Source organism: Neopsephotus bourkii, unplaced genomic scaffold, assembly GCF_033783945.1.
Source record: "Neopsephotus bourkii isolate Nb327-2 ecotype Australia unplaced genomic scaffold, CSIRO-AGI_Nbou_v1 NB_1755, whole genome shotgun sequence".
Classification (NCBI taxonomy): Eukaryota; Metazoa; Chordata; class Aves; order Psittaciformes; family Psittacidae; genus Neopsephotus; species Neopsephotus bourkii.
The window spans coordinates 15,422-42,481 of record NW_026902229.1 but is presented as its reverse complement, the minus strand read 5'-3'; the positions used below and the strand labels follow the sequence as shown (position 1 = coordinate 42,481).

Here is a 27,060-nt window from a genome sequence, read left to right as displayed (position 1 = left end):
ACCGAGCCCCTTCGGCGCTGGGGGAGTAGCCGGTGGAGCCGGTGGAGCCGGTGATCCCGGTAAGCCCATTAATCCTGGTGAGCCCATTAATCCTGGTGAGCCCATTAATCCTGGTGAGCTGCTCTCTGCCTCCCCCAGCAACGGCTTCCGGCGCTGTGTGACTACAGCTCCCAGCGTGCCCCGCGGCGGGACCGTCGCCTCCGTCATACTTCCGCCTCGGGACTACACGTCCCGGCGTGCCCTGCGGCAGGGCGGCACGTGAGCTCCGCAGCAGCATGGCGGCGCTGGCGCGGTGGGCGCGGGCCGCGCTGCGGCCGGGGGCGGAGCGGTGGTACCGGGCGCTGTGCGGGACCGCCGCCGCCCCTCCGCTCCCGCCGCCTCCTTCCCCCTCACCTCCGCCTCCTTCCCCCTCACCTCCGCCTCCCCACTCCTCCGCCGGGGGCCGGGCGCTGGCGGCGGTGCTGGGCGCCGGGACAGCGGCGCTGCTGCTGCTGTGGGCCCGGCAGGGCGAGGGGCACCGGCCCGCTCTGCCCGCGCTGCGCGCCGCCGTGCCCGCGCCCCCGCCCGCCTCGCCGCGCGCCGCCTTCAACTTCATCGCTGACGTGGTGGAGAAGACGGCGCCCGCGCTGGTTTACGTGGAGATCGTGGGCAGGTACCGGCCCGGCCCCGCGCTGCCCGGTCCCCGCGGGGGTCCCTCTTGACCCTGTCCCGGTCCTGCCCCTTCGAGGAGGCTCCGGCCCGGCCCCGCGCTCCCCGTTCCCCGCCGGCACAGCCCCGATCCTGGCTCCCCGCACGGAGCAGCCCCTACCCCAGCCTCGCCCGCGGCCGCCCTGCCTGGTGTCCCGGGCAGCCGGAACCGGGCATGGCGCGGGTGGGACCTCTCCGTCCCCTGTGCCCGCTGCGTGCACAGCCAGCCTCAGCACGGGTCCTCTGCTGCAGGGACGCGGTGCCCCTGAGCTGCCGGCCCCGAGTCCAGTGTGAGCAAAGCTGCCTCTTGGCAGCGGCTCCGGGCTGTCCCGTGGCGCGGGATCCCTGCCCCAGGAGCATGGCTTTGCTTTTCACAGTCACAGACGGGTTTAGGTTGAAGAGACCCCACTCAGCAGCAGGCCGAGGTCACCCGCAGAGGTCAGGGTGATTGTTGTCTCCCGTGGGGACCAGAACCTGCAGTTGTGAGCCCTCCTCTGGCTACTACAGAACATGTGTCCGTTACCTCCCAGGTGGTTGTTACCTGCTCCAGGGCAAGGTTCTGTGCGTTCAGGCTCCTTCTTTGTGCGGATCACAACCCCTCCCACCTACCTCCTGCTGCCCTTTCCCAAAGAGTCACAACAGCTCCGCTCCTGTCAGCTTCCCACCATGCTTCCCACCGGGATCGCACCTTTCCAGTTGTGCGTGGACCTCATTCTTCCTGCGTGCTCCCCAGTCACGGGCCTGGTTGTTCAGACTCTCCACGTGGGGAATGAAGGAGTTGCTCCCGTCACGCTGTTGCCCAGACATCCTCACTGTCCCCCACTGCCTCCCAGCCTAGCCCCTGTCTGCCCTCCCCGTAGTCCCCACCAGTCCCCTCGGGGTCCCTGCCGCCCCTCCCTGAGCTGTGCCCACCTTGCAGGCATCCCTTTTCGGGCCGCGAGGTGCCCATCTCCAATGGCTCTGGGTTCCTGGTGTCCCCGGACGGGCTCATCGTGACCAACGCGCACGTGGTGGCGAACCGGCGGCGCGTGCGGGTGAAGCTGGCCAGCGGGGAGCAGTACGATGCCGTGGTGCAGGACGTGGACCAGGTTGCAGACATCGCTACCATCAAGATCAAGCCGAAGGTGCGCATCCTGCTTCTGGAGACGCTCCCTCCGTCCCTCCCATCCGCTCACCGCTCTCCTCCCTTGCAGCACCCGCTGCCCACGCTGCCCCTTGGGCGCTCCTCTGAGGTGCGGCAGGGAGAGTTCGTGGTGGCCATGGGCAGCCCCTTCGCCCTGCAGAACACCATCACCTCGGGCATCGTCAGCTCGGCACAGCGCGGCAGCCGGGAGCTGGGCCTCGCCGCCTCCGACATGGAGTACATCCAGACGGACGCTGCCATCGACGTAAGGGGAGCTCGGGTTGGGACCTCGTCCCGCTGCCCTCTCTGGGGAGGGGGGAGCTGGGGAAGGGCTGTGGGTGCCGTGAGGTCAGAGGAAGCTGGGAGCACTGGGAGATGGAGGGCTTCTGGCCGGTCACCCAGGTGCTGGCTGCGTTCCTCAGCCTGACCCCGCTCTCTGGACGCTGCCTCCCTGCCTTGGGTCCTGCTGTGTGAGGACGTTGCTTTATGGCCTCTTTCCTGCTCTCTCCTCTGCTGCAGTTTGGGAACTCCGGGGGCCCCCTCGTCAACCTGGTACGTTCCTGGGGCAGTGGTGCTGGGGGCCCTCAGTCTGCCTTGGTGGGTGCATGTGTGGGTGCTGCAGCTGCTGGGAGGGGGGACTGTGCGTGCATCAGGCTCCTTGTGAGGAGGAGCCGGGGCTCAGCCCTTGCAGTGCGTGTTTGAGGGAGCCTGAGTGCATGGGACTCCATGGCACAGCCGAGCCCTGCCTGGTGCGTGTGGCTTGGTTGCTGCTGGCAGGGCTCAGGGAAGGGCTGTGCTGGCTGCAGCTGCAGGGCTGGTCCCTGCCCAGCTTGGCAGGGCCAGGCAGGTGCAGAAGCAGGAGGCAGGGAGGGGATGGGCACACGTGCAGCACTGCAGGCTTGCACGGTGCTTGCCCTCTCCATGAGGATGCAGCGGGATTCACAGTGCCTGCTCCCCTGCAGGACGGCGAAGTGATTGGGGTGAACACCATGAAGGTGACATCGGGCATCTCCTTTGCCATCCCCTCTGACCGCCTGCGGACGTTCCTGCAGAAGGAGGAGCACCGCAAAAGTGAGTGGGGAGCCTCGGGTCCTGCGGGAGGGGAGAGGGAGGCTCTGGCACCGCTGGGCTCCAGGCACCGCTTCTGAGCAGGGCAAGCAGAGCATTGCAGGGATGAAGATTCCCCACCTGGCACGAAGCTCCCTGTGCCTCTTCCATTGCCCTGTGTGTGCTGATGGAAGCGCAGGTGCTGGGTTCAGCTGTATTGGGAAGGACAGGCAGTTATGTCAGTGGTGTCGAGTGTTGCCTGGCTTTGCTGCTCTGGGATGCTGCGTGACGTGCTGACACCGGGGAGGGGTATTCTCAGTCCAAAAGCCAACAGCAAAAAGCAGCACAGTTGCAGTAATGTGAAACCCCACGGGGTGAATGCAGCTTAGATGAGGTGTCTTTGGGCATCAGAATGACCCCACAGCCACTGTCTGCTGTGGGGTGGGTGGGCTCTGTGTCAGCCCAGCCCTGCTCCCAGTGCACGTGGGTCATCTCATGTCATTGCCTTTGACAGGCTCTTGGTTCGGCAGCACAGAGGCAAAGCGCCGCTACATCGGGGTGATGATGCTGACTCTGACACCCAGGTGCGTGTTCGAAGGCTGCTCTTGTGGGGCATGGTGGCTGTGATGGGATCTGCCAGACTGGGAGTGCGTGGCGTGGGGAGGGCTGAAGCACTCACACTCAGGTGTCTGTGCTCCTGTTGTGTGCAGGCTCCAAGGCTCTGCCAGGGGTCAGTGAGAAGCTCGCAGGTTTCTGCATGTGGCAGAGCTGGAACTGCCTCCAGAGCAGTTGTTGCTCAGAGGAGCTGGATCAGGGCCCTGCAGCACAGCAGGAACCCCCAGAACCCTTGTGTCACACACACGAGGGCAGTGGAACGCTGTGATCAGAGTCGGGCAAGCGGTACCCTCGGCAAGGGGGGGTCTGCTGGGGATTGAGGTGCAGCAGCGCTCCTGTAACGTGGGGCTTCCAGTGAGCCCTGACCCCTGTGGCTGCAGGGGAGGCAGCTGGGGGAGAGGGAGGAAGGCAGGAGAGCAGCTCTGCGAGCACCCACAGCGTGGCTGCTGCTGGCGTGGTGGGAGGCTCCTGGGTGCTGCCTCTGGAGGGAGCACGTTGTGGTGTGGTGTTAACCGGTACAGCCCCGGCAGGTGGGAAGGGGGTCACTTCCTGTGGGTCTGAGACTCTTGACGCTCCTGGCCCTGTGTTACTGCTGCATCTCAAGGAGCGCTCTGGTCAGCAGGCACTCAGCCTGCTTGGGCAGAGAGCATCGCCCCTGGCTTCAGTGGGTGCCCAGGACATGCCTGTGGCCAAACACCCTGAGAGGGGCCCTGCAAGCAGTGGGAGCCGAGCTCTGCTCAGGGCTGTGGGACAGGAGGGAGCTGCTGCAGCAGCATTGACCCCAGTGCTGACGGCAGCACCAGGGGTGCATCAGGAGCCCGTGGTGGGAGCTCCCTTGGGAGCCGCTCCCCTCCCAGGGACAAAGGTGCCTGCTCTGCACCAGCGTCTGCAGCTTCTGCAGCCGGCTCTCAAGAGACCTTCACCTGACTCCTGGGGCTCAGCATGAGCCTTGGCTTGGTGCTTGCAGCCTGCTGGGCAGGAGCACCTCTGAGGGCCCTGCTCTGCCCTTCCCAAAGCTCCGGTGCCTTTGGTGTCTGGGTTGGTTTGTGAAGGGCTGCCTGCACCTCAGGGCACCACGGGCAGGGGCTGGGGTCCTATCTGCACCCCTGGGCACCATGAGCAGGGGCTGGGGTCCTGCCTGCACCTCTGGGCACCACGGGCAGGGGCTGGGGTCCTGCCTGCACCTCTGGGCACCACGGGCAGGGGCTGGGGTCCTGCCTGCACCCCTGGGCACTATAAGGAGGGGCTGGGGTCCTGCCTTGCCGCACCAGCGGAGGAGAGGGTGGCTGTGAGGCACAGGCAGTGGGTGGCTGGGGAGCGCTCTGCATCGCTGGGTGCTCGGCCGTGCCCAGTAGATGGTGCTGGTGTGGTTCTGTCAGTGCCCAGAGCCGGGACCAGAGCAGGGGGCACGGACCGGAGCACACGGGGCTGCACCTGAACACCAGGAGCCCCTTTGCCATTGGGGACAGTGGCCGAAGCCTGGCACAGGCACAGGCGCCTGCAGAGCTCAGAGCATCCCCGGCGCTGCAGATACCCACAGCCTCCGTGGGCACAGTCCTGGGCTGCTGCTCTGCGGAGCAGGGATGGGGTGGGTGATCTCCAGAGGCTCCTTTCCCACCCCAGCCGTGCTGTGATGTTACAGCATCGGAAGGGGGGGCAGCTTGCACAGCACAGTGAGGAGCAGGGAGAGGTGCACAGTGTAAGCCACCACTGCAGGGGTAGGAGGAACCGGGGTGTGCAGTCTGTAGGCTCTGGAGGGAGGAGCAGCTTTACCTCTGCTTGACACCTCTGGCAACAACAGGGGCTCACCTTCTGTTCTTGTCCTGCCCCAAAGCAGAGCAGTGGAGCTGCAGCAGCTCCATGGATCTGACACCAAGGAGGGCACCTGAGCTGGGGCTGCTTACACAGGGGTGTGTGTGTGACCCTGCTGGCAGCTGCTCTGGTGGCTCCATCCCTCCGGGCACAGTCAGCACCTTGTCCTCTGGGCTTTGGCAGGGTGATGGCGTTGGGGTGCTCCTGGGGGTGGCAGCGGCGTGCTTGTGCTTGTGCTTGGCAGTGTGAGGGAGGCAGGAGGAGGGGTCCTGTGTAGCTGGGCTGGGTGAGAGCCCTGCTCTGCCGCCCAGCTCCTTTCCTGATGCTGACCTTCCCCCTGCAGCATCCTGGCTGAGCTGAAGCTGCGTGACCCCAGCTTCCCCGACGTCTCCTATGGAGTGCTGATCCACAAGGTGATCATCGGCTCGCCAGCCCATCAGTAAGCGCCCTGTGCCTGGGGGTGGCCTGAGGGGCAGCTCTGGGGGGTGGGATGTATTTAGCTATGGTTTGCTCCAGGGCACAAGGGCTTGGGCCCTGATGCGCAGCAGAAACCAACCGGTGGGTCATGCCCAGGCTTGGTGTCCCTCTGCCTCAGGTACCCGTGCTCCAAGCCTCGTGGTGCCCGGTGCTCTTTGCTCCTGCTTCACCCCCTGTGCTGTGTCTGTGCCGCAGGGCCGGGGTGAAGGCGGGTGATGTGGTGCTGGAGATCAACGGGCAGGCGTCGCGCCGCGCCGAGGACGTGTACGAGGCGGTGCGGACCCAGCAGAGCCTGACCCTGCTGCTGCGGCGCGGCCACGACTCGCTGCTGCTGAGCGTGGTCCCCGAGGCCACCGAGTAGCGGAGCTGCGGCGGGGGGCAGGAGCGAGCCGTGGCCGTGAGCCGGGCACGGACACGCTGAGAGCTGGAGGGAGCCGGGCCCGGTGCCGGGGTGGGCTCCTGGAGCAGCCCTTCCCTCTGTACTCAAATAAAGCACTTTTATAGGGACCCCAGTGCCGTGGGCTCTCCTGCCCCGCAGCATTGCCTGCGGGAGGCTGGGATGTGGAGGATGCTGCCCTTCCTGTCACAGGGAATCCTGGAATGGTTTGGGTTGAAGGGACCTTAAAGCTCCTCCAGCTCCACCCCCAACCCCTTCCACTGGAGCAGCTTGCTCCAAGCCCCTGTGTCCAACCTGGCCTTGAGCACTGCCAGGGATGGGGCAGCCACAGCTTCTCTGGGCACCCTGTGCCAGCGCCTCAGCACCCTCACAGGGAAGAGCTTCTGCCTAAGAGCTCAGCTCAGTCTCCCCTCGGGCAGGTTCAAGCCATGGTGAGAGGGGTTTTGGTGCTGGACCCTGCAGTGTCTGGGTAGTTCCTCGCTGGCTGGGCTGCAGGAGCGCTGAAGCTGGGAGCCTGTCCCTGCCTGTCCCCCCCGCAGCCTGGTGTGGGGCTGCTGCTGCTCAGCTCCATGCATTGCAGCCGGGGCCTCCCTGTGCCCTGCGGCCGGAGCCGAGAGCCCCTTGGGGAAGGAGCAGCTCCGGGTGCGGCTGGAGCCGAGGGCCCCTGGGGAAGGAGCGGCCCCGGGTGTTCCCCGCGGTCCTGGAGAGCCCCTGCTCCGCTCCGGGCTCCGGCGGGAGGAACGCGCGTGTGGAGCCGGGAGCAGCGCGCCCGGGGCCCCCCCGCCCAGCCCGGGGGTTTCGATGAAAGCAGCGCAGCTCTTGGGGTGCTGCTGCCCCGAGGGCGGCCCGGGCACAGGAGCGGGCGGCAGCGAGGAGCGGCCCGGGCACAGGAGCGGGCGGCAGCGAGGAGCGGCCCGGGCACAGGAGCGGGCAGCAGCGAGGAGCGGCCCGGGCACAGGAGCGGGCGGCAGCGCGGAGCGGCCCGGGCACAGGAGCGGGCGGCAGCGCGGAGCGGCCCGGGCACAGGAGCGGGCGGCAGCGCGGAGCGGCCCGGGCACAGGAGCGGGAGGCAGCGAGGAGCGGCCCGGGCACAGGAGCGGGAGGCAGCGAGGGGGCCCGGGCACAGGAGCGGGCGGCAGCGCGGAGCGGCCCGGGCACAGGAGCGGGCGGCAGCGAGGAGCGGCCCGGGCACAGGAGCGGGCAGCAGCGAGGAGAGGCCCGGGCACAGGAGCGGGCGGCAGCGCGGAGCGGCCCGGGCACAGGAGCGGGCGGCAGCGAGGAGCGGCCCGGGCACACGAGCGGGCGGCAGCGCGGAGCGGCCCGGGCACAGGAGCGGGCGGCAGCGCGGAGCGGCCCGGGCACAGGAGCGGGAGGCAGCGAGGAGCGGCCCGGGCACACGAGCGGGCGGCAGCGCGGAGCGGCCCGGGCACAGGAGCGGGCGGCAGCGAGGAGCGGCCCGGGCACACGAGCGGGCGGCAGCGAGGAGCGGCCCGGGCACAGGAGCGGGCAGCAGCGAGGAGCGGCCCGGGCACAGGAGCGGGCAGCAGCGAGGAGCGGCCCGGGCACAGGAGCGGGCGGCAGCGAGGAGCGGCCCGGGCACAGGAGCGGGCGGCAGCGAGGAGCGGCCCGGGCACAGGAGCGGGCGGCAGCGCGGAGCGGCCCGGGCACACGAGCGGGCGGCAGCGAGGAGCGGCCCGGGCACAGGAGCGGGCGGCAGCGCGGAGCGGCCCGGGCACAGGAGCGGGCGGCAGCGAGGAGCGGCCCGGGCACAGGAGCGGGCGGCAGCGCGGAGCGGCCCGGGCACAGGAGCGGGCGGCAGCGAGGAGCGGCCCGGGCACAGGAGCGGGCGGCAGCGCGGAGCGGCCCGGGCACACGAGCGGGCGGCAGCGAGGAGCGGCCCGGGCACAGGAGCGGGCGGCAGCGCGGAGCGGCCCGGGCACAGGAGCGGGCGGCAGCGAGGAGCGGCCCGGGCACAGGAGCGGGCGGCAGCGCGGAGCGGCCCGGGCACAGGAGCGGGCTCCCCGTGGGCTCTCGCCGCTGCGAGGGGGGGAAGCGGAGCCGCCGCGTTCCTGACAGCGCGGCCACGGCAGCAGCGACCGCAGCTTCCCGGAGCGCGGAGCCGGCGCCGGCTCCGTTCCTCATGGACCACAGCCCCCGCGGGACCCCTGCTCAGGAGCATTTGGACTGCATGGGGGGGGAACCAGCCCAGCACCGCCTCCCTGCTGCGCCAGGGTGGCTCCGGCTGCTCCCGCCGGTGCCGTGGGGATGCTTCGGGCTGGGGCAGCTGAAATTGCGGCCCTGCTGGCCCCACACAGGCTTCTCCCAGCAGGCCTGGCACCATCTCTGTATCCCAGCAGCTGCCAGTACCGGGGCTGGTGGGGGGCTGGTCCTGGCCCAGCCAGGGCTGTGTGAGCAGAGGGGATCCTTGCTCCATGTGGGTACTGGCAGCTCCCGTGCTGTGCTGGGGTGTGCTGTGCTGTACTGGGGTGTGCTGTGCTGTACTGGGGTGTGCTGTGCTGTACTGGGGTGTGCTGTGCCAGCCAGCCCTGCGCTGCGCTGAGCCTCCCGGTCCTGCCCGGCTCCGCATCCCCCCAGGAAGAGCCGGGAGTCGCTGGGACCAACTGAGAACTTCATCGAGAAAATAAAGTTACAGCTAAGAGGGGTGTGGGAGCCGCTGCGACCGTGGGGCAGGGGCAGGGGCAGGGGCAGCCACACCACGGCAAGGGGCCATGGGGCAGGGGCAGCCACACCATGGCAAGGGCCCATGGGGCAGGGGCAGGGGCAGCCACACCACGGGAAGGGGCCGTGGGGCAGGGGCAGCCACACCACGGCAAGAGGCTGTGGGGCAGGGGCAGCCACACCACGGCAAGGGCCCATGGGGCAGGGGCAGGGGCAGCCACACCACGGCAAGGGGCTGTGGGGCAGGGGCAGCCACACCATGGCAAGAGGCTGTGGGGCAGGGGCAGCCACACCATGGCAAGGGCCCATGGGGCAGGGGCAGGGGCAGCCACACCACGGCAAGGGGCTGTGGGGCAGGGGCAGCCACACCACGGGAAGGGGCCGTGGGGCAGGGGCAGCCACACCATGGCAAGGGGCTGTGGGGCAGGGGCAGCCACACCGGGAGGGGCTCCTGTGGCCGTGCAGGGCTGCAGATCCCTGCTGGGTCCGGGGGAGGAACCGGGGCCGATGGGGAGCAGGGAGGTGCAGCTGCAGTGACCGGGAGCTGGGGGGGGCACGGTGGGGTTCGGGACCTCTGTGCCCATGCGCCGCGGCCCAGGGGATGTGGGCACAGTCTCTGGGCAGTGGTTGGGGGGTGCCTGCGGTGCCGGGTGGGTGCCTGCGGGTCCCGGCAGCCTCGCGGAGCCCAGTGGCTGCGGTGCTGGGCTCAGGCCCCCGCAGCATCTCCCCCCTGTGCAGGGTGAGGGCAGGAGATGCCCCCGCCCCGGCTCCCCGCGGCGTCTCCCGCACTGCGTCCTACGAGATCTGGTTGTTGAGCTGCCCCGGGTACTGCTCGAAGCGCTTGTTGGCCTCCTCGCTGAGCGCGTCACCTGCGGGAGGGGCCAGGAGCTGTCAGCAGCCCCACAGCCTCCCCACAGCCGCCCCACAGCAGCCCCACAGCCTCCCCACAGCAGCCCCACAGCAGCCCCACAGCCGCCCCACAGCCTCCCCACAGCCGCCCCACAGCAGCCCCACAGCCGCCCCACAGCCTCCCCACCGCCTCCTCGCTGCCGTGGGGCCTCCCTGCCCGGTCCCCCGTGTGCCCTGGCCCCCCGTGCTGCCTGCAGCCCTTACCGATGTGGCAGCTGTGCACCCAGATGCGGTGCCCGTCGTACTTGCAGTTGCATTTCATGGCATTGTTGGTGAAGTCGCTCTCTGCCACTTCGAAGTTGGGGTTGATCACGACCTGGGGGGCACCAACAGTGAGGGCGGGAGCCCCCTGCCCCACAGCGGGCGGTGCCGCAGCCCCACAGCTCCTCGGTTCGGCATTCCCAGCCCCCGGATGTGCCTCCTGCTGCAGCGGGATGCGCTGGGTGCCCCTGTCACTGGGCACCGGGTGCCCACGGGGGCTGCTCAGAGCAGGAGCGTGCAGGCTGAAGGAGCCCCAGCAGCTCCCGCACATCCCGGTCTCCATGCACACGCACAGGCAGTGCCCCCCCGCGCACACCCCCCAGCCCCAGCGTGCTCCAACCCCTCGGGAGCGGGGTGCCCGCGGCTCGGGCAGCGCAGCACCTGCAGGATGTAGTTGCCCGGTCTGACATCAGTGATGTCGATCCACTGGCAGTCGATGTCGTGCCGGTACAGGTCCCAGCAGCCCACCGTGATGCCCTGCTCCCCGAAGTTGGCACACTCATAGCGCTTGGCCACGTCTGCAGGGAGCAGAGAACGCGGCTTGTCCTCCAGCATTGCCCGCACGGCCCCAGCGTGCACAACGGCCGGGGGCAGGGGACAGGGGCAGGGATGGTGCCCCAAGGCCCCATCCATGGCACCCACCTTCCTCGCACTCGGTGTCCTCGAGGCAGAAGCTGGCTTTGTGCCCCTCTGCCACCTTGGTGCCGTTGGGGGTGAGGATGTCGTAGTGGGTGAAGATGTCCATGCTGTGGTAGTGCCTGCAAGAGGGACCCCGCAGCGCCGTGGCTGCACCAGCCCTGCGCTGGGAGGGGACGTGGCTGTCCCCAGGCAGGTGGCCCAGGCAAGCGGGGTCTCAGCTGCAGGACACAGCCCCCAGCCCCAGCGCTGCGCATGGAGGGACAGCCCCGAGCCGAAGCGGGCAGAGCTGGAGCCTGGGCAGCAGCAGGGGCCTCAGCGGGTGTCACCCTCTCCCGGTGTCCCCTCGCCCGGTGTCACCATCACCCAGTGTCCCCATCACCCACCCCCTGCCGCACCGGCACCCTCTGCCCACGCCGCGCACCCACCGGTGGCACTCGTGCCAGACCCAGGAGTGCCGCCCGGCCTTGGGGCGGAAGTCGGCGCGGCCGTGGTTGTGGATCTGGGAGGAGAAGCGCAGCAGGCGGCGGTGCCCATAGGGCCAGTTGGCGAGGCGCGCGGAGCTGGAGAGGCAGCTCTCCTCGGCCGCGCAGTAGAGCATGTGCAGCGGCCGGTCCTCGATGTACGCCGTCTCCTGCACCAGCGGCGCATGCAGCAGCAGGTCCGAGGCGGCTGCGGGCAGGCGATGCTCAGGGGTGGGGGGGTGCCCAGAGCAGGCAGGGCTGGACCGGGGGGGGGGGGTGTGCACCCTCCCCATCAGCTGCAGCCCTGCCCAGCGCCTGCAAACCCCATTGCCCCCAGCCCCGTGACCCACAGACCCTTCATCTGCAGCTCTGGGCCCCGATGCACCATCACCTGCAGGCCCCATTGCCCCCAGCCCCGTGACCCACAGACCCTTCATCTGCAGCTCTGGGCCCCAATGCACCATCACCTGCAGGTCCCATTGCCCCCAGCCCCCTGACCCACAGACCCTTCATCTGCAGCTCTGGGCCCCAATGCACCATCACCTGCAGGCCCCATTGCCCCCAGTCCCATGACCCACAGACCCTTCATCTGCAGCTCTGGGCCCCAATGCACCATCACCTGCAGGCCCCATTGCCCACCCCAGCACCCCAGACCCCAGTGCCCCCAGGCCCCATTGCCCACCCCAGCACCCCAGACCCCGATGCCACCAGGCCCCATTGCCCACCCCAGCACCCCAGACCCCATTGCCCCCAGGCCCCATTGCCCACCCCAGCACCCCAGACCCCGGTGCCGCCAGGCCCCATTGCCCACCCCAGCACCCCAGACCCCAGTGCCGCCAGGCCCCATTGCCCACCCCAGCACCCCAGACCCCAGTGCCGCCAGGCCCCATTGCCCACCCCAGCACCCCAGACCCCGGTGCGCCCAGGCCCCATTGCCCACCCCAGCACCCCAGACCCCAGTGCCGCCAGGCCCCATTGCCCACCCCAGCACCCCAGACCCCAGTGCCCCCAGGCCCCATTGCCCACCCCAGCACCCCAGCCCCCAGTGCCCCCAGGCCCCATTGCCCACCCCAGACCCCGGTGCGCCCAGGGCCCATTGCCCACCCCAGCACCCCAGACCCCGGTGCCCCCAGGCCCCATTGCCCACCCCAGCACCCCAGACCCCGGTGCCCCCAGGCCCCATTGCCCACCCCAGCCCCCAGTGCCCCTCACTCTCGGAGCAGATGACGCCGGCAGCGAAGCGCGTGCCCGTGTTCCTGCAGTTGACGCTGGAGCCGTGGTGCTGGCAGTGGCTCAGGGACATCTCGTTCCCGGTGCACTTCACCCCGCTCAGCACCATCTCCGTCACGTTGCTGGCGTCCCAGTACCAGGTCTCCTGGGGAGGGGTGAGGCCGGGTGGCAGGGGCTGGTGCCGCGGGTGCCCTGGCTCACGCATGCCCGGGCTGCGGCCAGCACCCACCATGGCACAGCCCTGCCCATGTCCCCAGCCTGCTCATGCAGGCCCCATCCCCTGGCATGGAGCAGCTACATCCCTCTGTCCCCATACATCCCCACCAGCAAGCACTGGTGCCTGCGCTCACCAGGGTGTCACCGGGGCCTCCCCACCCGCACCTACCGTCACCGCATGCAGGGAATAGCCCAGGCCGAGCTGGCGACAGGCCACCATGGCCTCCTTGGTGGTCCAGCCCTCGCTGCACACCAGGCCCCACTTACTGCCTCGCTTCACCTCCACGCGGCCCTCGAACGGGGTCCTGCCGCCGGAGAGGCGGATCTGCAGGGAAGCCCTGGGGCAGTGAGCAGGGACCCGAGCCCATCCCAGCGCATCCCGGCCCATGCTGGCCCCTGTGCCCATCCCCGTGGATCGGTGGTGCTGGCGCGCGCTGCCCTGCCCAGCCTGCCTCTGGCACCTACTTGCAAGCCGTGGTTAGCGAATCCCAGGCCCAGCTGGCGGCAGGCCACCATCGCCTCCAGCGTACCCCAGCCTTCGCTGCACACCAGCCCCCAGCGCGGCTGCTCCCCGGCACCAGCCCCCACAGCCACCTCCACCCGCCCCTCGAAGCGGCTTCGGCCCCCGCTCAGCCGAATCTGCGGAGAGAGGCAGGGGCAGCATCACCGTCACCGTCACGAGTGATGCTCCTGCTGCTCCGCTGCATCCACAGCCCAGCCCAGCCCAGCCCAGCACAGCCCAGCCCAGCCCAGCACAGCCCAGCCCAGCCCAGCACAGCCCAGCCCAGCCCAGCCCAGCCCAGCACAGCCCAGCCCAGCTCGGCCCAGCACCCCCACGGGCTTTAGGCACACGGGAGGCGGCGGCCAGAGCTGGGAGGAGCTGGGCACAGCTTTGGCCAGCCCAGAACTCCCCCAAACCGTCAGATTTGGGGCCAGGAACTCGGCTGTGAGTTCGGGAAGCGCCCCAGGGCAGCAGGGGAACGGCTCATTTTGGAACAGCGCTCGCATCCCAGAATGGCAGAGGTGAGAGAGTTAAGTGATGAAAAAGCCCAAGAGGATGAAACGAGGGCCGGGCAATGAGGGCGGGCACACGGAGCACATGGCCCCCCCCTCCGCTCGTTTCATCACCACCTGAAAAAACCTCTCCCAGTTCTCCCACAGTGATTTTTCCGGTGGCTCTGCTGGGTTGGAGCTGGCCCAGGGAGAGCAGCAGGAGCAGCAGGAGCAGCGGCCCCACAGCACCCTGCACACCCCACAGCGCATCCTGACCCCCCCTTGGCCTCCCTTCCACCCCTCTCCTCACAGGGGCACAGTGGAACTCCCACCCCTGAGCCCCTCAGGGCAGCCCTTGCCTCAGACCAGGGGTAAAGTGAGGGGTGCCATGGGGTGCCATGGGATCCAGGGGACAGACAGGCCACCCTGCATTGGGTCCCCCCAGGATCAATACCGAGAGCCCCCCGGTCCCGCAGGCACTGGCAGCCCCGTGGTGCTCACCAGGGTCTCGTAGCCCATGTAGGGGGTGTTGCAGCGGACGGCCACATCCTCGGTGTGCTTGCAGTCCTCCTGCGTGATGTTCTTGAAGGGGCAGCTCCAGAGGGACTGCTCGGTGCCCAGGCACTGCACCTCGTTCATGTGGATGGGCCCCGTCCCTGCCAGGGGGGCAGCAGGGCTCAGGGACAGCGCCAGGGGCACAGCCGCGCGAGCCCCTGCAGCCCGCAGCTCACCTTGGCCCATGCGCGCCCCGGTGAGGGCCTCCCTGGCGCTGCCGAAGCCCAGCTCGCGGCACACCACGCTGGCGGACAGCAGGTTCCAGCGGTCGTCGCAGATCGTGCCCCACTCACTGCCCTTGAGCACCTCGACGCGGCCCTCCCCGACCTTCGCCCCCCCCTTCAGCCGGATCCGTGGCTGCCGGGGGTGGGGGCAAGGGGTGGAACCATCACATCATTGAACCATGGAGTCAGCCAGGCTGGGAAAGAGCTTCAGGACCATCAATCCCACTGTTCCCCAGCGCTGCCAAGGCCACCCCTAACCCATGGCACTGAGGATGTGTGACCCTTGCAAGGCCGGTGCCTGCAGCCCAGCCTGTTCCAATGCCTGAGCACCCTCTGGGGCAGGAATTGGTCCTCAGCTCCATCTAACCCTGCCCTGGTGCAGCTTGAGGCCGGTTCCTCTTGTCCCATCCCTTGGTCCTGGGAGCAGAGGCCAGCCCCTCCTGGCTCCATCCTCCTCTCAGGCACTTGGAGGCAGCCATCAGGTCCCCCCTGAGCCTTCTCTGCTCCAGACTGAACCCCCCAGGTCCCTCACCCGTTCACCATCACCCCTGTGCTCCCGGCCCTGCACCAGCTCCGCTGCCCCTCTCTGGACCCAGGGGCAGCACGGCTGCTGCAGTGCTGAATGGCCCAGTGCGGCACAGCACCGCACAGCACACAGGGTGCTGGCCATGGCCCTGTGATGTGCAGGAACAGGACACGGCCCCTGTATCCTGCGTGGAGCAGGCCCCTGTATCCTGCGTGGAGCAGGTCCCTGTATCCTGCGTGGAGCAGGTCCCTGTATCCTGCGTGGAGCAGGCCCCTGTATCCTGCGTGGAGCAGGTCCCTGTATCCTGCGTGGAGCAGGTCCCTGTATCCTGCGTGGAGCAGGTCCCTGTATCCTGCGTGGAGCAGGTCCCTGTATCCTGCGTGGAGCAGGTCCCTGTATCCTGCGTGGAGCAGGTCCCTGTATCCTGCGTGGAGCAGGTCCCTGTATCCTGCGTGGAGCAGGTCCCTGTATCCTGCGTGGAGCAGGTCCCTGTATCCTGCGTGGAGCAGGTCCCTGTATCCTGCGTGGAGCAGGTCCCTGTATCCTGCGTGGAGCAGGCCCCTGTATCCTGCGTGGAGCAGGCCCCTGTATCCTGCGTGGAGCAGGTCCCTGTATCCTGCGTGGAGCAGGCCCCTGTATCCTGCGTGGAGCAGGTCCCTGTATCCTGCGTGGAGCAGGCCCCTGTATCCTGCGTGGAGCAGGCCCCTGTATCCTGCGTGGAGCAGGCCCCTGTATCCTGCGTGGAGCAGGTCCCTGTATCCTGCGTGGAGCAGGTCCCTGTATCCTGCGTGGAGCAGGTCCCTGTATCCTGCTCTCCACGCGCTGGTCCCCGCGGCCCCCGCACACGCACGGCCCCGCCGTGGGGCAGCGTCAAGCCGGGGGTGGCTGCGGGTGCCCGTCCCCTCGCCACGGGGCTCACCTGGCCCTGCTGCTGCTGCTGCTGCCGCTGCTTCCTCCTGTGGGCGCTGCCGGTGGCGAACTGCGGCCCGGGCACGCAGCTGACCACGGCGGGGCTGCCCGCGCCGCAGGCGGCCGAGGCGTTGCCGCGGTAGAACTCGAAGGCGCACATGGAGAGGTGCCCCTCGGTCCCCGCGCAGGACACCGAGTGCAGGCGGTACCTGAGGGGCTGCCGCTCTGCCAGCAGCCTGCGGAGAGAGGGCAGCCCTGAGGCGGGACCGGCGCGGACGGGCGGCAGCGGAGCTGGCCCCGGCGCTGGCGCGGTCCCCCTGTGCCCGCCCCACATCCCCAGAGACGCTCGGCTCTGGGGACACTGCGCGGGGCTCCTGGCGCTCAGGCTCCCGCTGGAGCCATTTACCTCTTCTTGGACCCTACGTCCTCCCTGCGCTTTTGTTTAGGCTGAGATTTGGAGGCCAGCCTGGAAAACAGAACACAACCATCACGGAGCCCGCAGCCCCGGGCTGTCCTCTCCGCAGGGACACGGGGAGCTCACAGCGGCCGCGGCTTTCACTGGAACTGGGTCTGCTGCCCCCCGGGAGACTCCTGTGCGCCCCCTTGTGTCACACACGGGTGCAGCAGCATCATCTGCTGCCAGCAATGAGACACAACTGCCCCTCACAGCGATGATGCGGTTTCCTGCCCGCATCCCACCAGGAAACTGTGCAGGGCGCTGCAACACCCCGTGCTGCTTTGGCTTTGTGACACAGCAGATCGAACACCAGCAGCAGCCATCTGATCTGCGGGGTACAAGCAGGCGGCCCATGTCCTCGTGCAGACACCACCCCCAGTCAATGCACCCAGGGGAGCAGCACAAGCAGCACAGCACGGAGCAAGCAGCATTGAACCCAGAGCTCTGCCCAGCACAGCGCATGGTGGGACTTGCTGCAGGCATGCGGGGAGCCTCTGCCAGCGAGGGAGCTTCCCTACAGGGAGAGGAGGCTGCCCAGGGCACCCCACGCTGTCCCTGCACGCTCAGTGCTTTGCTTCACTCAGGGAGGAAGAAGCTGAGCAGGGCCAAATCCCTGCCACCACGAGGAGTAAAGAGCAGACCCCAGAGCAGGGCAGGGCCTGGTACCCCCAGGACACGGTAAACCCAAGGCTGGCAACTGACCCTGCTGGCCCGTGGCAGGTTTGTGTCAGCGAGCCCTAGGGCACTGCACAGATGGGACTCAGCAGCCGGCTGGAGGACATCCTCCCCTTCTGACACCCATGGGACCACAGTGTGTCCTGCACCCGGCTCTGGCTCCCAGTACAAGGCACCAGCCCTGCAGGTCCCACTCAGGACCAGTGGAAGGAATGGTTCTACCCTATGAGCCCACAGGGCTGTGGGCTCTCCATCCCCAGAGGTTTTCAAGAGCCATCTGCATGAAGGCCTGGCCCGACCCTCAGCCAGCCCCGTTCCATGCAGGGGGTTGGACCAGGACTCCCTGAGGTCCCTTCCAGCCTGGATTACCGAGTGACCCCACATGTGACTGCAGCTGAGATCAGTCAGCCCTGGCAAACCAGGGGGTGATGCTGAGGAGACAGCTCCTGCTCCAGGCAGAGCAAGGGAGGAGACCCCAGCTCTATGGAGATGGCAAAGCATCGCACCCAGTGCTGCAGGGCAAATACCGGCTCACTGAGAAGGGCTGTCAGCACCAGCCCACAGAACCCCAGCCTGGTTTGGGTTGGAAGGGAGCTTAAAGCTGATCCAGCTCCAACTCCTGCCTTGGACAGGGACCCCTTCCACTGGAGCAGCTTGCTGCAAGCCCGTGTCCAACCTGGCCTTGAGCACTGCCAGGGATGGGGCAGCCACAGCTTCTCTGGGCACCCTGTGCCAGCGCCTCAGCACCCTCACAGGGAAGAGCTTCTGCCTAAGAGCTCAGCTCAGTCTCCCCTCGGGCAGGTTCAAGCCATTCCCCTTGGCCTGGCCCTACAGGCCCTTGTCCCAAGCCCCTCTCCAGGTTTCTTGGTGGAGGGAAATGGGCAGCCAGCCTATCCTTGGGGCTGGTAGGAAGGCAGGAGGAGGGAAAGGGCAGAGGTGCAAGAGATGCTGAGCAGACAGCACTCAGGACAAGAGCTGCCACGGGGGTGCCAGCACTGCGAGCACTGTGCTGCCCATCACCCTGGTGCCCAGCTCTTGCTCAGCAGTGCTGCCAGCCCCCGGCAAGCAATGGAGGCTCTGCAGCCGTTCCAGCTTCCTGCAGAAAGCAGCGCATTTCCACAGCCGTCCCCATCCGCCGGGAAACAGCTCCGCTCCGAGGGCTCCCCTCCCGCACAGGACCCCGCAGTCCCCTGCACCTCCAGGGGTCCTGCCCCAGGATCCTGACCCTGTGCCAGGGCTCCTGCCCCGTGCATGGGGTGGGTGCTGCGGAGCCCGGGGCTCAGCTGGCCTGGGAGGCCGAGCGTCCCTCCTGGAGGCTGGGGACCGCAGCGCCTGCCCAGCCCTGCCCAAGCCCTCGGTCTGCTCCCTCCGGATCCCTTTGTGCCAGGATCCGTCCCCACGGCAGGGACCTGCGTGGCCGCAGAGCCCAGCCCTGCCAAGGGCTCGGCAGGGGGGAGCCCCAGCCGTTACCTCCTGCCCGGCCGCAGGCTCCGGCCCCTTGTCACAGCTGCGCGCTTCACCCGCCTGCAGGAGCAACACTGGAGCTGCCTGGTCAGTGCACCACAAGGGGCACCACAATGGGCACCACAACAGGAACCACAATGGGCACCACAACGGGCACCACAACAGGCACCACGATGGGCACCACAACAGGAACCACTATGGGCACCACAACGGGCACCACAATGGGCATCACAACAGGAACCACAATGGGCACCACAGCGGGCACCACGATGGGCATCACAACGGGAACCACAATGGGCACCACAACAGGAACTACAATGGGCACCACAATGGGCACCACGATGGGCACCACGATGGGCACCACGATGGGCACCACGATGGGCACCACAACAGGAACTACAATGGGCACCACAATGGGCAGCACAATGGGCACCACAATGGGCACTCCAACAGGCACAACAATGGGCACCATGATAGGCACCACAACTGGCACCACAATGGGCACCTCAATGGGCACCACAACTGGCACCACAACGGGTACCACAATGAGCACCATGATGGGCACCACACTGGACACCAGAATGGGCACTGCAATGGGCACCACACTGGGCATTGCGTCCTTGCCCATGTGCCTGTAGCTCTTGCTCAGGCCATGGTGCTTCTGGAGCATTGCTGCCTGGCTCGGCTGCAAACCTCCCCTCTGGACAGGGACCCCCACACTCCACGCTGGAGGAACTGCAGAGGTGCAGCTCTGCAGGGCGCAGACACTGCCCTCTCGGAGCAGTCTCTGCTGCAGTGCATGGGCACATGGGCAGCCACGGCCCCCAGGGCTCGCTTAGCGAGTGCCCCTATGGCCAGCACTGCCCCATGTCCCTGCACTGCCCCAGCCCCCCGGCTCCTGGCAGCCTCCCTCACCTGTAGAAGTTCCTGTTGACCTTCTTCTCGGCAGGGAAGCCCAGCATGCCGCAGACCACGCGGCTGTTGGGGCTGCTCCAGCCCTCGTCGCAGATCTGTGCCCAGCCGTCCTTGTAGCGCACCTCCACGATGCCCTCTGTCACCGGGAGCTGCCGCCGGGCGCCCACCACCACCGCCCGCAGCCGGACCTCCTCCACGTGGCTCTGCTCCGCCTGCAGGGCATGGCTCAGCACCGCCCCCATCACCCCAGCCCCTGCCCAGGGGTGCATCCGCAGGAGATGGGGTCCCCGGCCCCGGGTGGGGAACGGGGATGCCCAGGTCCTGCATCCCTGCAGGCACATCGATGGCCTTGGATGGCCACGCTCCTGCTCCCACACGGTGCAGCCAGGGTCCCACGTCTCCCTGGGAGCACCTCCCGGGAGCGCCCTCTCCCCTCAGGGCCCTGCATCCACCCCACACCCAGACACCCACCAGAGGGAGCCGGGAACCTGGGCACAGCCACTGGGGGCCAGCCCCAGCTCCTCTTGCCTGGCAGCAGAGCAGGCGTCCGCTGCCCAGAGCTGTGCCACGTCCCCACCCCCAGGCTTCATCCTACTGGCCCTGAGAGTCCTGGCCCGCAGCTTCCTCACCTCGATAACATTGGAGTCCTTGAAGCCCGGGATGCGCTCGTCCTTGCAGATGACCCCCGCGTCTTCCTCGTGGCTGCAGTCGCTGTTGCCCCAGCCCCGGTGCTTGCAGTCCCCGATGCTCTTCTCGCCTCCAGCACAATTCACATTGTCCAGCCAGATCCGCCCTGCCAGGCACCAGGGCCCGGGTGAGGGGGGCCAGGCCCATGCAGCATCCCCCGGGAGCAGGGAGGGTGCCCATGGAGCATGGTCAAGAGTACAGCAGAGCAGGGCTGCTGGGGGCTGCTGGGGGCTGCTGGGGGCTGCTGGGGGCTGCTGGGGGCTGCTGGGGCCTGCTGGGGGCTGCTGGGGGCTGCTGGGCTGGGACCATCGCTCCCTCAGCACGAAGCTGAGGCTGATGAAATGCCCAAAGTAGAGCCCTGAGAGGGGGATCTGCGGATGGGGAGGTTCCGCTTCCCCACGGAGCTGCTCTGCAGACAGGAAGCCCCCATGGCAACCCCCGGGCTCTGTACAGTGTCCCGCCTGCAGCAGGAACGGCTGCACCCCCTGCACCCCCCAGCACCATGTGCAGCCCTGCAGCTCCAGTGCATGCCTGCAGCCGCCCTGTGCCCTGGGTACCTGCACAGCAGCTCACACGCAGCTCCCCATCCCGCTTTGTGTGCACATACATCTACACATGCCCTCACACATGTGCTCACGCGTGCACTCACACACTCCTGGGCACTCAGCACACACAGGACCCGCCTGCCCTTCCCCACCAACAGCTCCTGGGAGCCCTGTGGCACACACACAGCCCCATGCAGCCGGCTCACGTGCATCCCCATCCCGTGCAGCACGGGAATCCATGCCCACCGCCCCGCTCTTACCGACTCCTTTGCCGTACTTGGCGCTGTGGGCCCAGCCGGTGGCAGCCACGAAGCCGAGGTGCCGGCAGAGCACGTGCGCGTTGGCCAGCGTGAAGTCATCATCGCACACGGTGCCCCACTCGTCGTTGTAGAAGAGCTCCACGCGGCCCTCGTTGTGCTTGCGGGGGTACCCAGCCAGGCGCACCCGCAGCGCGGGGCCGGGGGGGAGCGTGGGGCCGGCGCTGCTCACCCACAGCCACACGCTCAGCACCAGCAGCTGCGGCGGTGCCCACGCGCAGCAGCTCCCCATGGCAGCCGGGCCCTGCAGGGGCAGGAGGGGTCGGGGTGCGCGGATGCAGGAGCTGAGCCGCATCCTCTGCTGCCCTCATCCCCCTGTGCGGCTGCAGCCCCCAGCTGCTCACAGCAGCCCCCAGCCCGCTCTCACCAGTGCCTCCCTGCACCCCAGAGCTGCCATCGCCCAGGCTCTGCCGTCCCCGCACTCCCCTCGAGCAGCTTCTACCGGAATCCCACTGCGCTGCCGGGTCACATCCCGGCCCCAAAGGGCCCCGGAGCAGGACCAGCGCCCAGGAAAGCCCAGCTGGAGCAGCCGGGAGCTGCACCCACCCCATGCGGTGCAGCGCTGCCAGCCCACGCTGCTGCCCACTGCGAGGAGCTGCAGCCAGAGCCTTCCCCGTTCTGCTCTGGGCAGCCTTCTCCAGCCCTCCAGTAACGTGTGTGGCTCCCGAAATACCCGAGGGAGATGTGGTATTCCCGCACCAGTCCGGTGGCAAACAGTAGTGAAAACAGCTCTCTGTGAACCTCCTCCAGTTCCCAGTTCCCAGTGCACAATTCCCGTTTATCCGTCAGGGACCACTTTAACCCTGTGGATGCTGCTGCGGCATTTCTGCACGGGCAGGGTGAGCCCTGCTCCAGGCTGGGCTCTGGGCCCGAGGGCAAAGCTCGAATGCTCACAGAGCCCTGCCCGTACAGGGACCCGCCTGCCTCGCACCACTACAGCCTCACATCACCCTTCCAGATGCCCCTTCTGCAGGTGGGAAAGCGACCCCAAACGTGGGAGCCGCCCAGGACAGGACCAGCAGAAACACATCTCCGTGCCCTACATCCCCAGCCAAGAGCAGACCCCGCATTCTGCACTCGCAGCCTGTGCCTGTCATTAGATGCTGTTAGAGCAGAGGAAACCTGGCTCACCCCCAAGCAGGGGGAGTCCCGGCTCCAGTGTTCAGCTACAGGATTCGAGAGGAAGGAAAATGATGACAAACCCCACACAAGCTCCCAGCTGGGGCTGCGCTGCAGGGACCCTTCGCACTGACCCTCCCCAGTGCACTCCCCTGCAAGCTTCCATCCCCACTCACAGCTCACTGGGACCACCGGGATGTACTGGGGCATCCCCAGGACTGTGCTGCTCTTGGTGCTGCTGTAGGAGCCTCTTTCCCTGGGCTAAGGCTTGTCCCCATGTTGTCCCTTTGTTCCTCGCCCCTCGGCACCCGTGGTGACAGAAAGTGGCTTTGGGAAAGGGTCCTTGTGGAGCAAAGGGCCTGGGAAGCCCCCCTCAGACTCCACAGAGAATCCACAAGCAGGAATCAGCCCCATTCCTGCTCTGTTCACTTTTCCAGATGACGGAGGCCAGGTCACCTGGCCTGTAAAGCCTGCACCGCTTTGGAGATGCCACCAAGAGCAGCGAGCCCCTTGGGCTGAGCGCCCAGTGCTTGAAGGGATGCTCAGGGAGAGAGGGGGAGTGGTAACAAGGGTCCAGGCCAACGGGAGACACTGCGGTGGAAAGCACACAGCCCCTCAGGGCAACCACATCAGCCCAGTCTGGCTCTCTCCCCTGTCACAACCTGGGGCGTGGGGACACCACAGTGGAGCCAGCAGCAGGCAGGGACCTGCCCTGTCACTGGGCTCCCTGCACCTCAGACGCCCGCACTGGCACTGTGAGAAGGTAACAGCGGGAAGCAGCTCTGTGGGCAGGCAGCAGGGAAATGCTGTGCAGAACCTTTTAATCAGCCTGTGACAGCAGGAGGAGGAGGAGGGAGCACAAAGGGCACCCCAGCCCTGCCAGCAGCTCAGGACACAGGTCCATGGGCTTGCCAGGGCAGGAATGCTCCATCCACATCTCTGCTCTGTCTGGAAAGCAGCAAAGGGATGAGTTTCCCATGTCACAGAAGTGCTAAAACACATCTTATTCCACCCCATGTCACCAAGGGGAGGTCCCCTGCCCATGTGAAGCGTTATAAACCCACAGGGCTCCACCACTGCGTAACACCCAAATTTGAGCCCTCCCAGTGCTGAGACCGAGGAAGCCCCAAGCACAGGACTGAAGCTTCTCCAGCGCTTGCACTGAAAGAGGTGACCTCAGCAGAGAGCAGCGGGGGCCGGCCCCAGGCTGGGCTGTAGCGTGTCCATGCAGCAGCACAACTGGTGCCAGTCCCCACAGCTCCGCAGAGGTGGCCCATGGCAGGAAGCTGGTTTGAGCTTCTCTGAGAGCACAGCTTTGGTTAATTGGAGTAACTGTGCTGATTCCAGGCTGAGACTGGAATGTGCTCCATTCACCTTGCACCTCCCTTTAATAAATAATTAGCACTCAACAGCACCAGTGCACCTCTGCTAAGTGGATTAGAACTGGTCACCTGCTGGAGCTGAAATGTGGTGTCAGCGGGGAAGTCACCCCTCCGTGAGCTTTCTGGGGAGGATCACATGCTTTCCGAAGCAAAACCCTGTCTGGAGGAGGAAAATGTCCTCTCCTGGTTTAGTCTGCAAAGGCAGGAATGGGCAGGACCGTGCAGAACTGTGGTGAGGACAGACCTGAGCAGCCTGGGAAGATGGCATCATGTAGCCTATAGCCATGACTGCAAGGAAGATTTAAGCTTGTGCATTTAGGAACAAAACATGTAGGACCAGAGACCAGAACACGGTCTGGTCTCTGATCCCAGACACCACAACATGGCTTTGCACAGCAAAGCACCAAGTCCCCATGGAGCCTCAGCTCAGCAACCTCAGCCTTTGTGTTTAAATGCCACCGTGGATTTCTCTTCTTCACTGACCTTCAGCTGCTCCAGAACCTGCCCAAACGTCTGCATCCCTCCCTGCACTAACACCAGCTTACCGCCACCCTCAGAACCCCTCTCCTGGTCATGGCTTTCCCCTCCTAAGGCTCCAGCACCCCTCATCCCCACTGCTCTTGCCCTGCCCTCGCAGCTCAGCCCGTCCTCCCCTCCAGGCACTCATTTCCCAGTGAAATGCCTGCTGGGGGCACCAGCACTCCCCACATCCAGCCCAGGCGGCTGCTCCCAGGGGCACGGCACAAGCCCTTTCCCTGTTCCTGTACCAGCTCCGAACGTGCTCGGCAGCCACGTCCCGGGCCGCTCGGGCTGACAGGGCTCCCCTTGTCCACATCACTTTTTCCAGCGCGTTGCTCTGCTCCCGGCTTCCTGCTTTGCTGCCGCCGCTGCTCCGGGATGGGGGACGGGGATGCCCCAGCCCCGCGGGGCCGTCCCGGGGAGCTGCAGCGTTGCAGATGGGGATGATCCGTGCGCAGCAAACCCCTCTTTCAGGCTATGGTGCCTGCAGTCCAGCTGGGGGGACAGTAGCGGGGGACCACAGCCCTGCCGCCTGCGACAGGAGGTCTGTGCCGGGGCTGGGGCTCTGTGTGTGGAGGTCCCTCCACGCTGCAGGGGCTGATCACCCAGCACCAGAGACCTAAGGGGGGGGGGTTCCCCATCTCCTCCCCACCTCTGGCAAGGGGAGAGGCGCACCCCTGTGCCCAGCCTCCCCGGGCTATTCCTGCTGAGCACAAGGGCAGCAGCTCCCAGCGCATGGACACATGGGACAGCTGATGGGCTGATGCTGTCAGAGGAGCAGGGATCTCCTGCACATGCACCCCTGGAGAGGGTGAAAGGCAGAGCTGCAGCCAGCCTGGGCACGGACAGACAGCACATGCGGACGGGGCAGGGGGCCAGGAACTGCCAGGGACAGGGACGGGACGGGATGTTCAAGGCTGATCCTCGGCTGCTGCCGCCGCACGTCTTGGGCAGGAGCTGGGCACGGTCCTGCCCCAGCCCCGGCCGCCCCGCTGCCAGCTCCAGCCCAGTCTCCTCTGGGAGCAGGGCCGCTGCCGGGCTGCGCCGCGCCGAACGTGGCTGCCCTGGCGCTGCGAGTGGAAAGGGCTCGGGAGGACGGGCTGGCCTGGAGCGGCCGCTGGGCGTGGGAGCGGGAGAGCAGCTCGGGTCCTCCCCTCTGCCCACGAAACCTCAGGAATGTCCCGGCCGGGCGTGCGCAGGGCCCCAAAGCACCTCCTGGCTGCGGAGCCGCTGGGGCTGGAGCTGGAGCATGAGAGCTCTGCTCCCCCCGACTGCATCGCGCACGGGGCTGCCGCTCCCACACAGAGACCTCAGGAAGAGGCAGCTTCTGATGAGCGGGCCCTGGCAAGGCGGCGTGTTGGATCTGTGTGTGCTAGAGCAGCCAGACACGGGGCATCCCCGTGTACAGGGCAATAGCCCAGGCTGCAGCAGCAGGAAGGGCCAGGCTACGGCTGATCCCTCAGGAATGTGCTCTCCCAGCCCCAGCCCTGGATGCATGGGGCCATGGAGCAGCCCCAGAACTGACAACTGGGAGGACTCAGAAGAGCAGCACAAGTAAGCGAAGACCTGGGAAACCCGCCAGCACAAGGAGGAAGAAGCTCCCTCTGTTTATCCTTCCTTGGGAAGGGTAAGGGGTGACACGGTCACACTCTGCCGAGGCCCACGCCAGGACATCCCTGAGAGCATGGGGTCATGTCCCCAGAGCTTAGGGCAGGAGAAGGTCTGGTGGGTCCCATGGCTTCAGGCACCGGGCTCCATCCCTCCCTTTCTCCCTAGGGCCTTCGATGCAGAGCCCAGCACTGGCCCTTGCGTAATCCCAGCTGCTGGGACAGGCCTGGTTCACTCTTCCTGCTTCCCAGCAGCACTGGGATGCCGGGAGTGCGTGCATGAGTTGGGGGAGCCCCCACAATTCCTGCCTGCAGGGATCCCATGGGATCAGAGCTCTGGGGTGAGCTCAGCCAGCAGCTGGAGGGTCACAGGGCTCTGCAGATGAACTGGTCCCAGAAGCACTGGGGAGCAGCCCAGGGCCACCACAGGAGCTTGGCCATCCCGGCAGGCTTTGTGACACCTCCCAACACCCAGGCAGTGACAGGGATGCTGCTGCAGGAGTCACACCCCGGCTCCTGGGGCTCTCCAGGGTGTGCAGAGCATGGAGCTGGCATGCTGCCCTTCCCTGATGACTCTGGGTCCAGCCTCACTGGGGGGCATGGTGCCCCCCTGTCCTGCTGTCACCCTCCAAGCCAGGACAGGTCACAGGACAGCTCCCTGCAGTTCCCAGCACCACCCAGAGTCCCCAGGACACACCACGGTGCTCGGCTCTGCCCAGGGCCCCGCGGCTCTGAAGGGGCAGCCCTGGCAGGAACCCGCTGCAGGCAGGAAGGAAAGACCCTGAGGAATGCGCAGAGGCTGCAGCCATCAGTAGGCGGCGGGGCTGGGGGGTCCCAGGCACCAAACTTGGAGCCACTGGGAGATAGGTGACCTGCTTCTCCCTGGGGAGCTGCTGGGAAGATGCATGGCCAGCAGCCAGGTGACGATGCTCCCCCAGCCCCATGCCTCCCACCCCTTCATCCATTCTCTCATCCAAGGGCTACAGTAAATTCCATCTTCATGGACACCCTGAGTGTGCACCGCCCTTTGCAAACCACAGCTCGGGACAACCAGCCGAAGCCCGCACGTGGGGATGCACAGACCCAACGGGCACCCCCAAACTGCCGGGCCTGCGGGTGCCTCTTCCTCCACCGCTGCCTGCACTGCCCGCACCCGCAGCCTGCCCGCGGGACACGCGGCATCCCACGCTCCCATCTCCCACCGCCGGGCTCCCTGAAGCACGCCCCGGCGCCCCTGGCACAGCGCGGCAGCCGCTCCTGCCCCGCCGGCGGCTGCACAACCACCGCACACCGGCCCCGCTGCCCCCCGGGCCCCGCGGCCCCACGGGCTCCCGCTGCTACCGCGGCCGGGCCCGGCCCGACGCACCCAGCCCCGCCGCTGACGGGACGTGCCGGGATGGAGCCGGGATGGAGCCGGGATGGAGGCGGGATGGAGCCGGGATGGAGTCGCGCCGGTCCAAGCCGGCGCCGCACCCCCTCGGCTGCCCCATGCGGTACCTCTGATCCCCACGGGATGCGCGGCTCCGGCAGCGCCGAGCGAGAGCGTCCAGCTGAGCCGAGCCGATCCGAGCCGTGCCCTGCTGAGCCGAGCCGAGTCCTGCCCTGCTGAGCCG

The 27,060-nt window shown here is 67.4% G+C and overlaps 2 protein-coding genes across 8 annotated transcripts; one reads left to right on the top strand and one right to left on the bottom strand.

The window, feature by feature from the left end:
• Nucleotides 1-261: 261 nt before the first annotated feature.
• Nucleotides 262-6,139, top strand: HTRA2 (HtrA serine peptidase 2). Of its 2 annotated transcripts, XM_061377490.1 has the most exons (8): nt 262-652; nt 1,607-1,811; nt 1,881-2,075; nt 2,330-2,362; nt 2,773-2,881; nt 3,372-3,441; nt 5,628-5,723; nt 5,957-6,139. In XM_061377490.1, the coding sequence occupies exons 1-8, from the start codon at nt 276-278 to the stop codon at nt 6,120-6,122; spliced, it is 1,251 nt and encodes a 416-aa protein (XP_061233474.1). In that variant the 5' UTR covers nt 262-275; the 3' UTR covers nt 6,123-6,139. The 2 variants fall into 2 exon arrangements, with proteins under 2 accessions (XP_061233474.1, XP_061233473.1); XM_061377489.1 differs by having other exon boundaries at nt 1,607-2,075.
• Nucleotides 6,140-9,231: 3,092 nt separating this feature from the next.
• Nucleotides 9,232-27,034, bottom strand: LOXL3 (lysyl oxidase like 3). Of its 6 annotated transcripts, XM_061377497.1 has the most exons (17): nt 26,945-27,034; nt 20,764-21,064; nt 19,901-20,064; nt 19,272-19,483; nt 18,363-18,416; nt 16,167-16,226; nt 15,762-15,996; nt 14,278-14,458; nt 14,048-14,202; nt 13,019-13,192; nt 12,723-12,878; nt 12,320-12,482; nt 11,072-11,315; nt 10,650-10,765; nt 10,389-10,525; nt 9,951-10,062; nt 9,232-9,706 (listed from the first exon to the last, which is right to left on the bottom strand). In XM_061377497.1, the coding sequence occupies exons 2-17, from the start codon at nt 21,050-21,052 to the stop codon at nt 9,633-9,635; spliced, it is 2,526 nt and encodes an 841-aa protein (XP_061233481.1). In that variant the 5' UTR covers nt 21,053-21,064; nt 26,945-27,034; the 3' UTR covers nt 9,232-9,632. The 6 variants fall into 6 exon arrangements, with proteins under 6 accessions (XP_061233481.1, XP_061233484.1, XP_061233482.1 ...); XM_061377500.1 differs by lacking the exon at nt 12,723-12,878; XM_061377498.1 differs by lacking the exon at nt 18,363-18,416.
• Between the last annotated feature and the right edge of the window lie 26 nt (nt 27,035-27,060).

Coding starts and splice junctions, on each gene's coding strand:
- HTRA2 (XM_061377489.1), top strand. CDS start 276: ATGGCGGCGCTGGCGCGGTGGGCGCGGGCCGCGCTGCGGCCGGGGGCG. Junction 653..1,606: donor TACGTGGAGATCGTGGGCAG/GTACCGGCCCGG, acceptor CCCACCTTGCAG/GCATCCCTTTTCGGGCCGCG. Junction 5,724..5,956: donor ATCGGCTCGCCAGCCCATCA/GTAAGCGCCCTG, acceptor TCTGTGCCGCAG/GGCCGGGGTGAAGGCGGGTG.
- LOXL3 (XM_061377497.1), bottom strand. CDS start 21,052: ATGGGGAGCTGCTGCGCGTGGGCACCGCCGCAGCTGCTGGTGCTGAGC. Junction 15,997..16,166: donor GACGTAGGGTCCAAGAAGAG/GTAAATGGCTCC, acceptor CTCTCTCCGCAG/GCTGCTGGCAGAGCGGCAGC. Junction 10,063..10,388: donor CGGGCAACTACATCCTGCAG/GTGCTGCGCTGC, acceptor GGTGCCCCCCAG/GTCGTGATCAACCCCAACTT.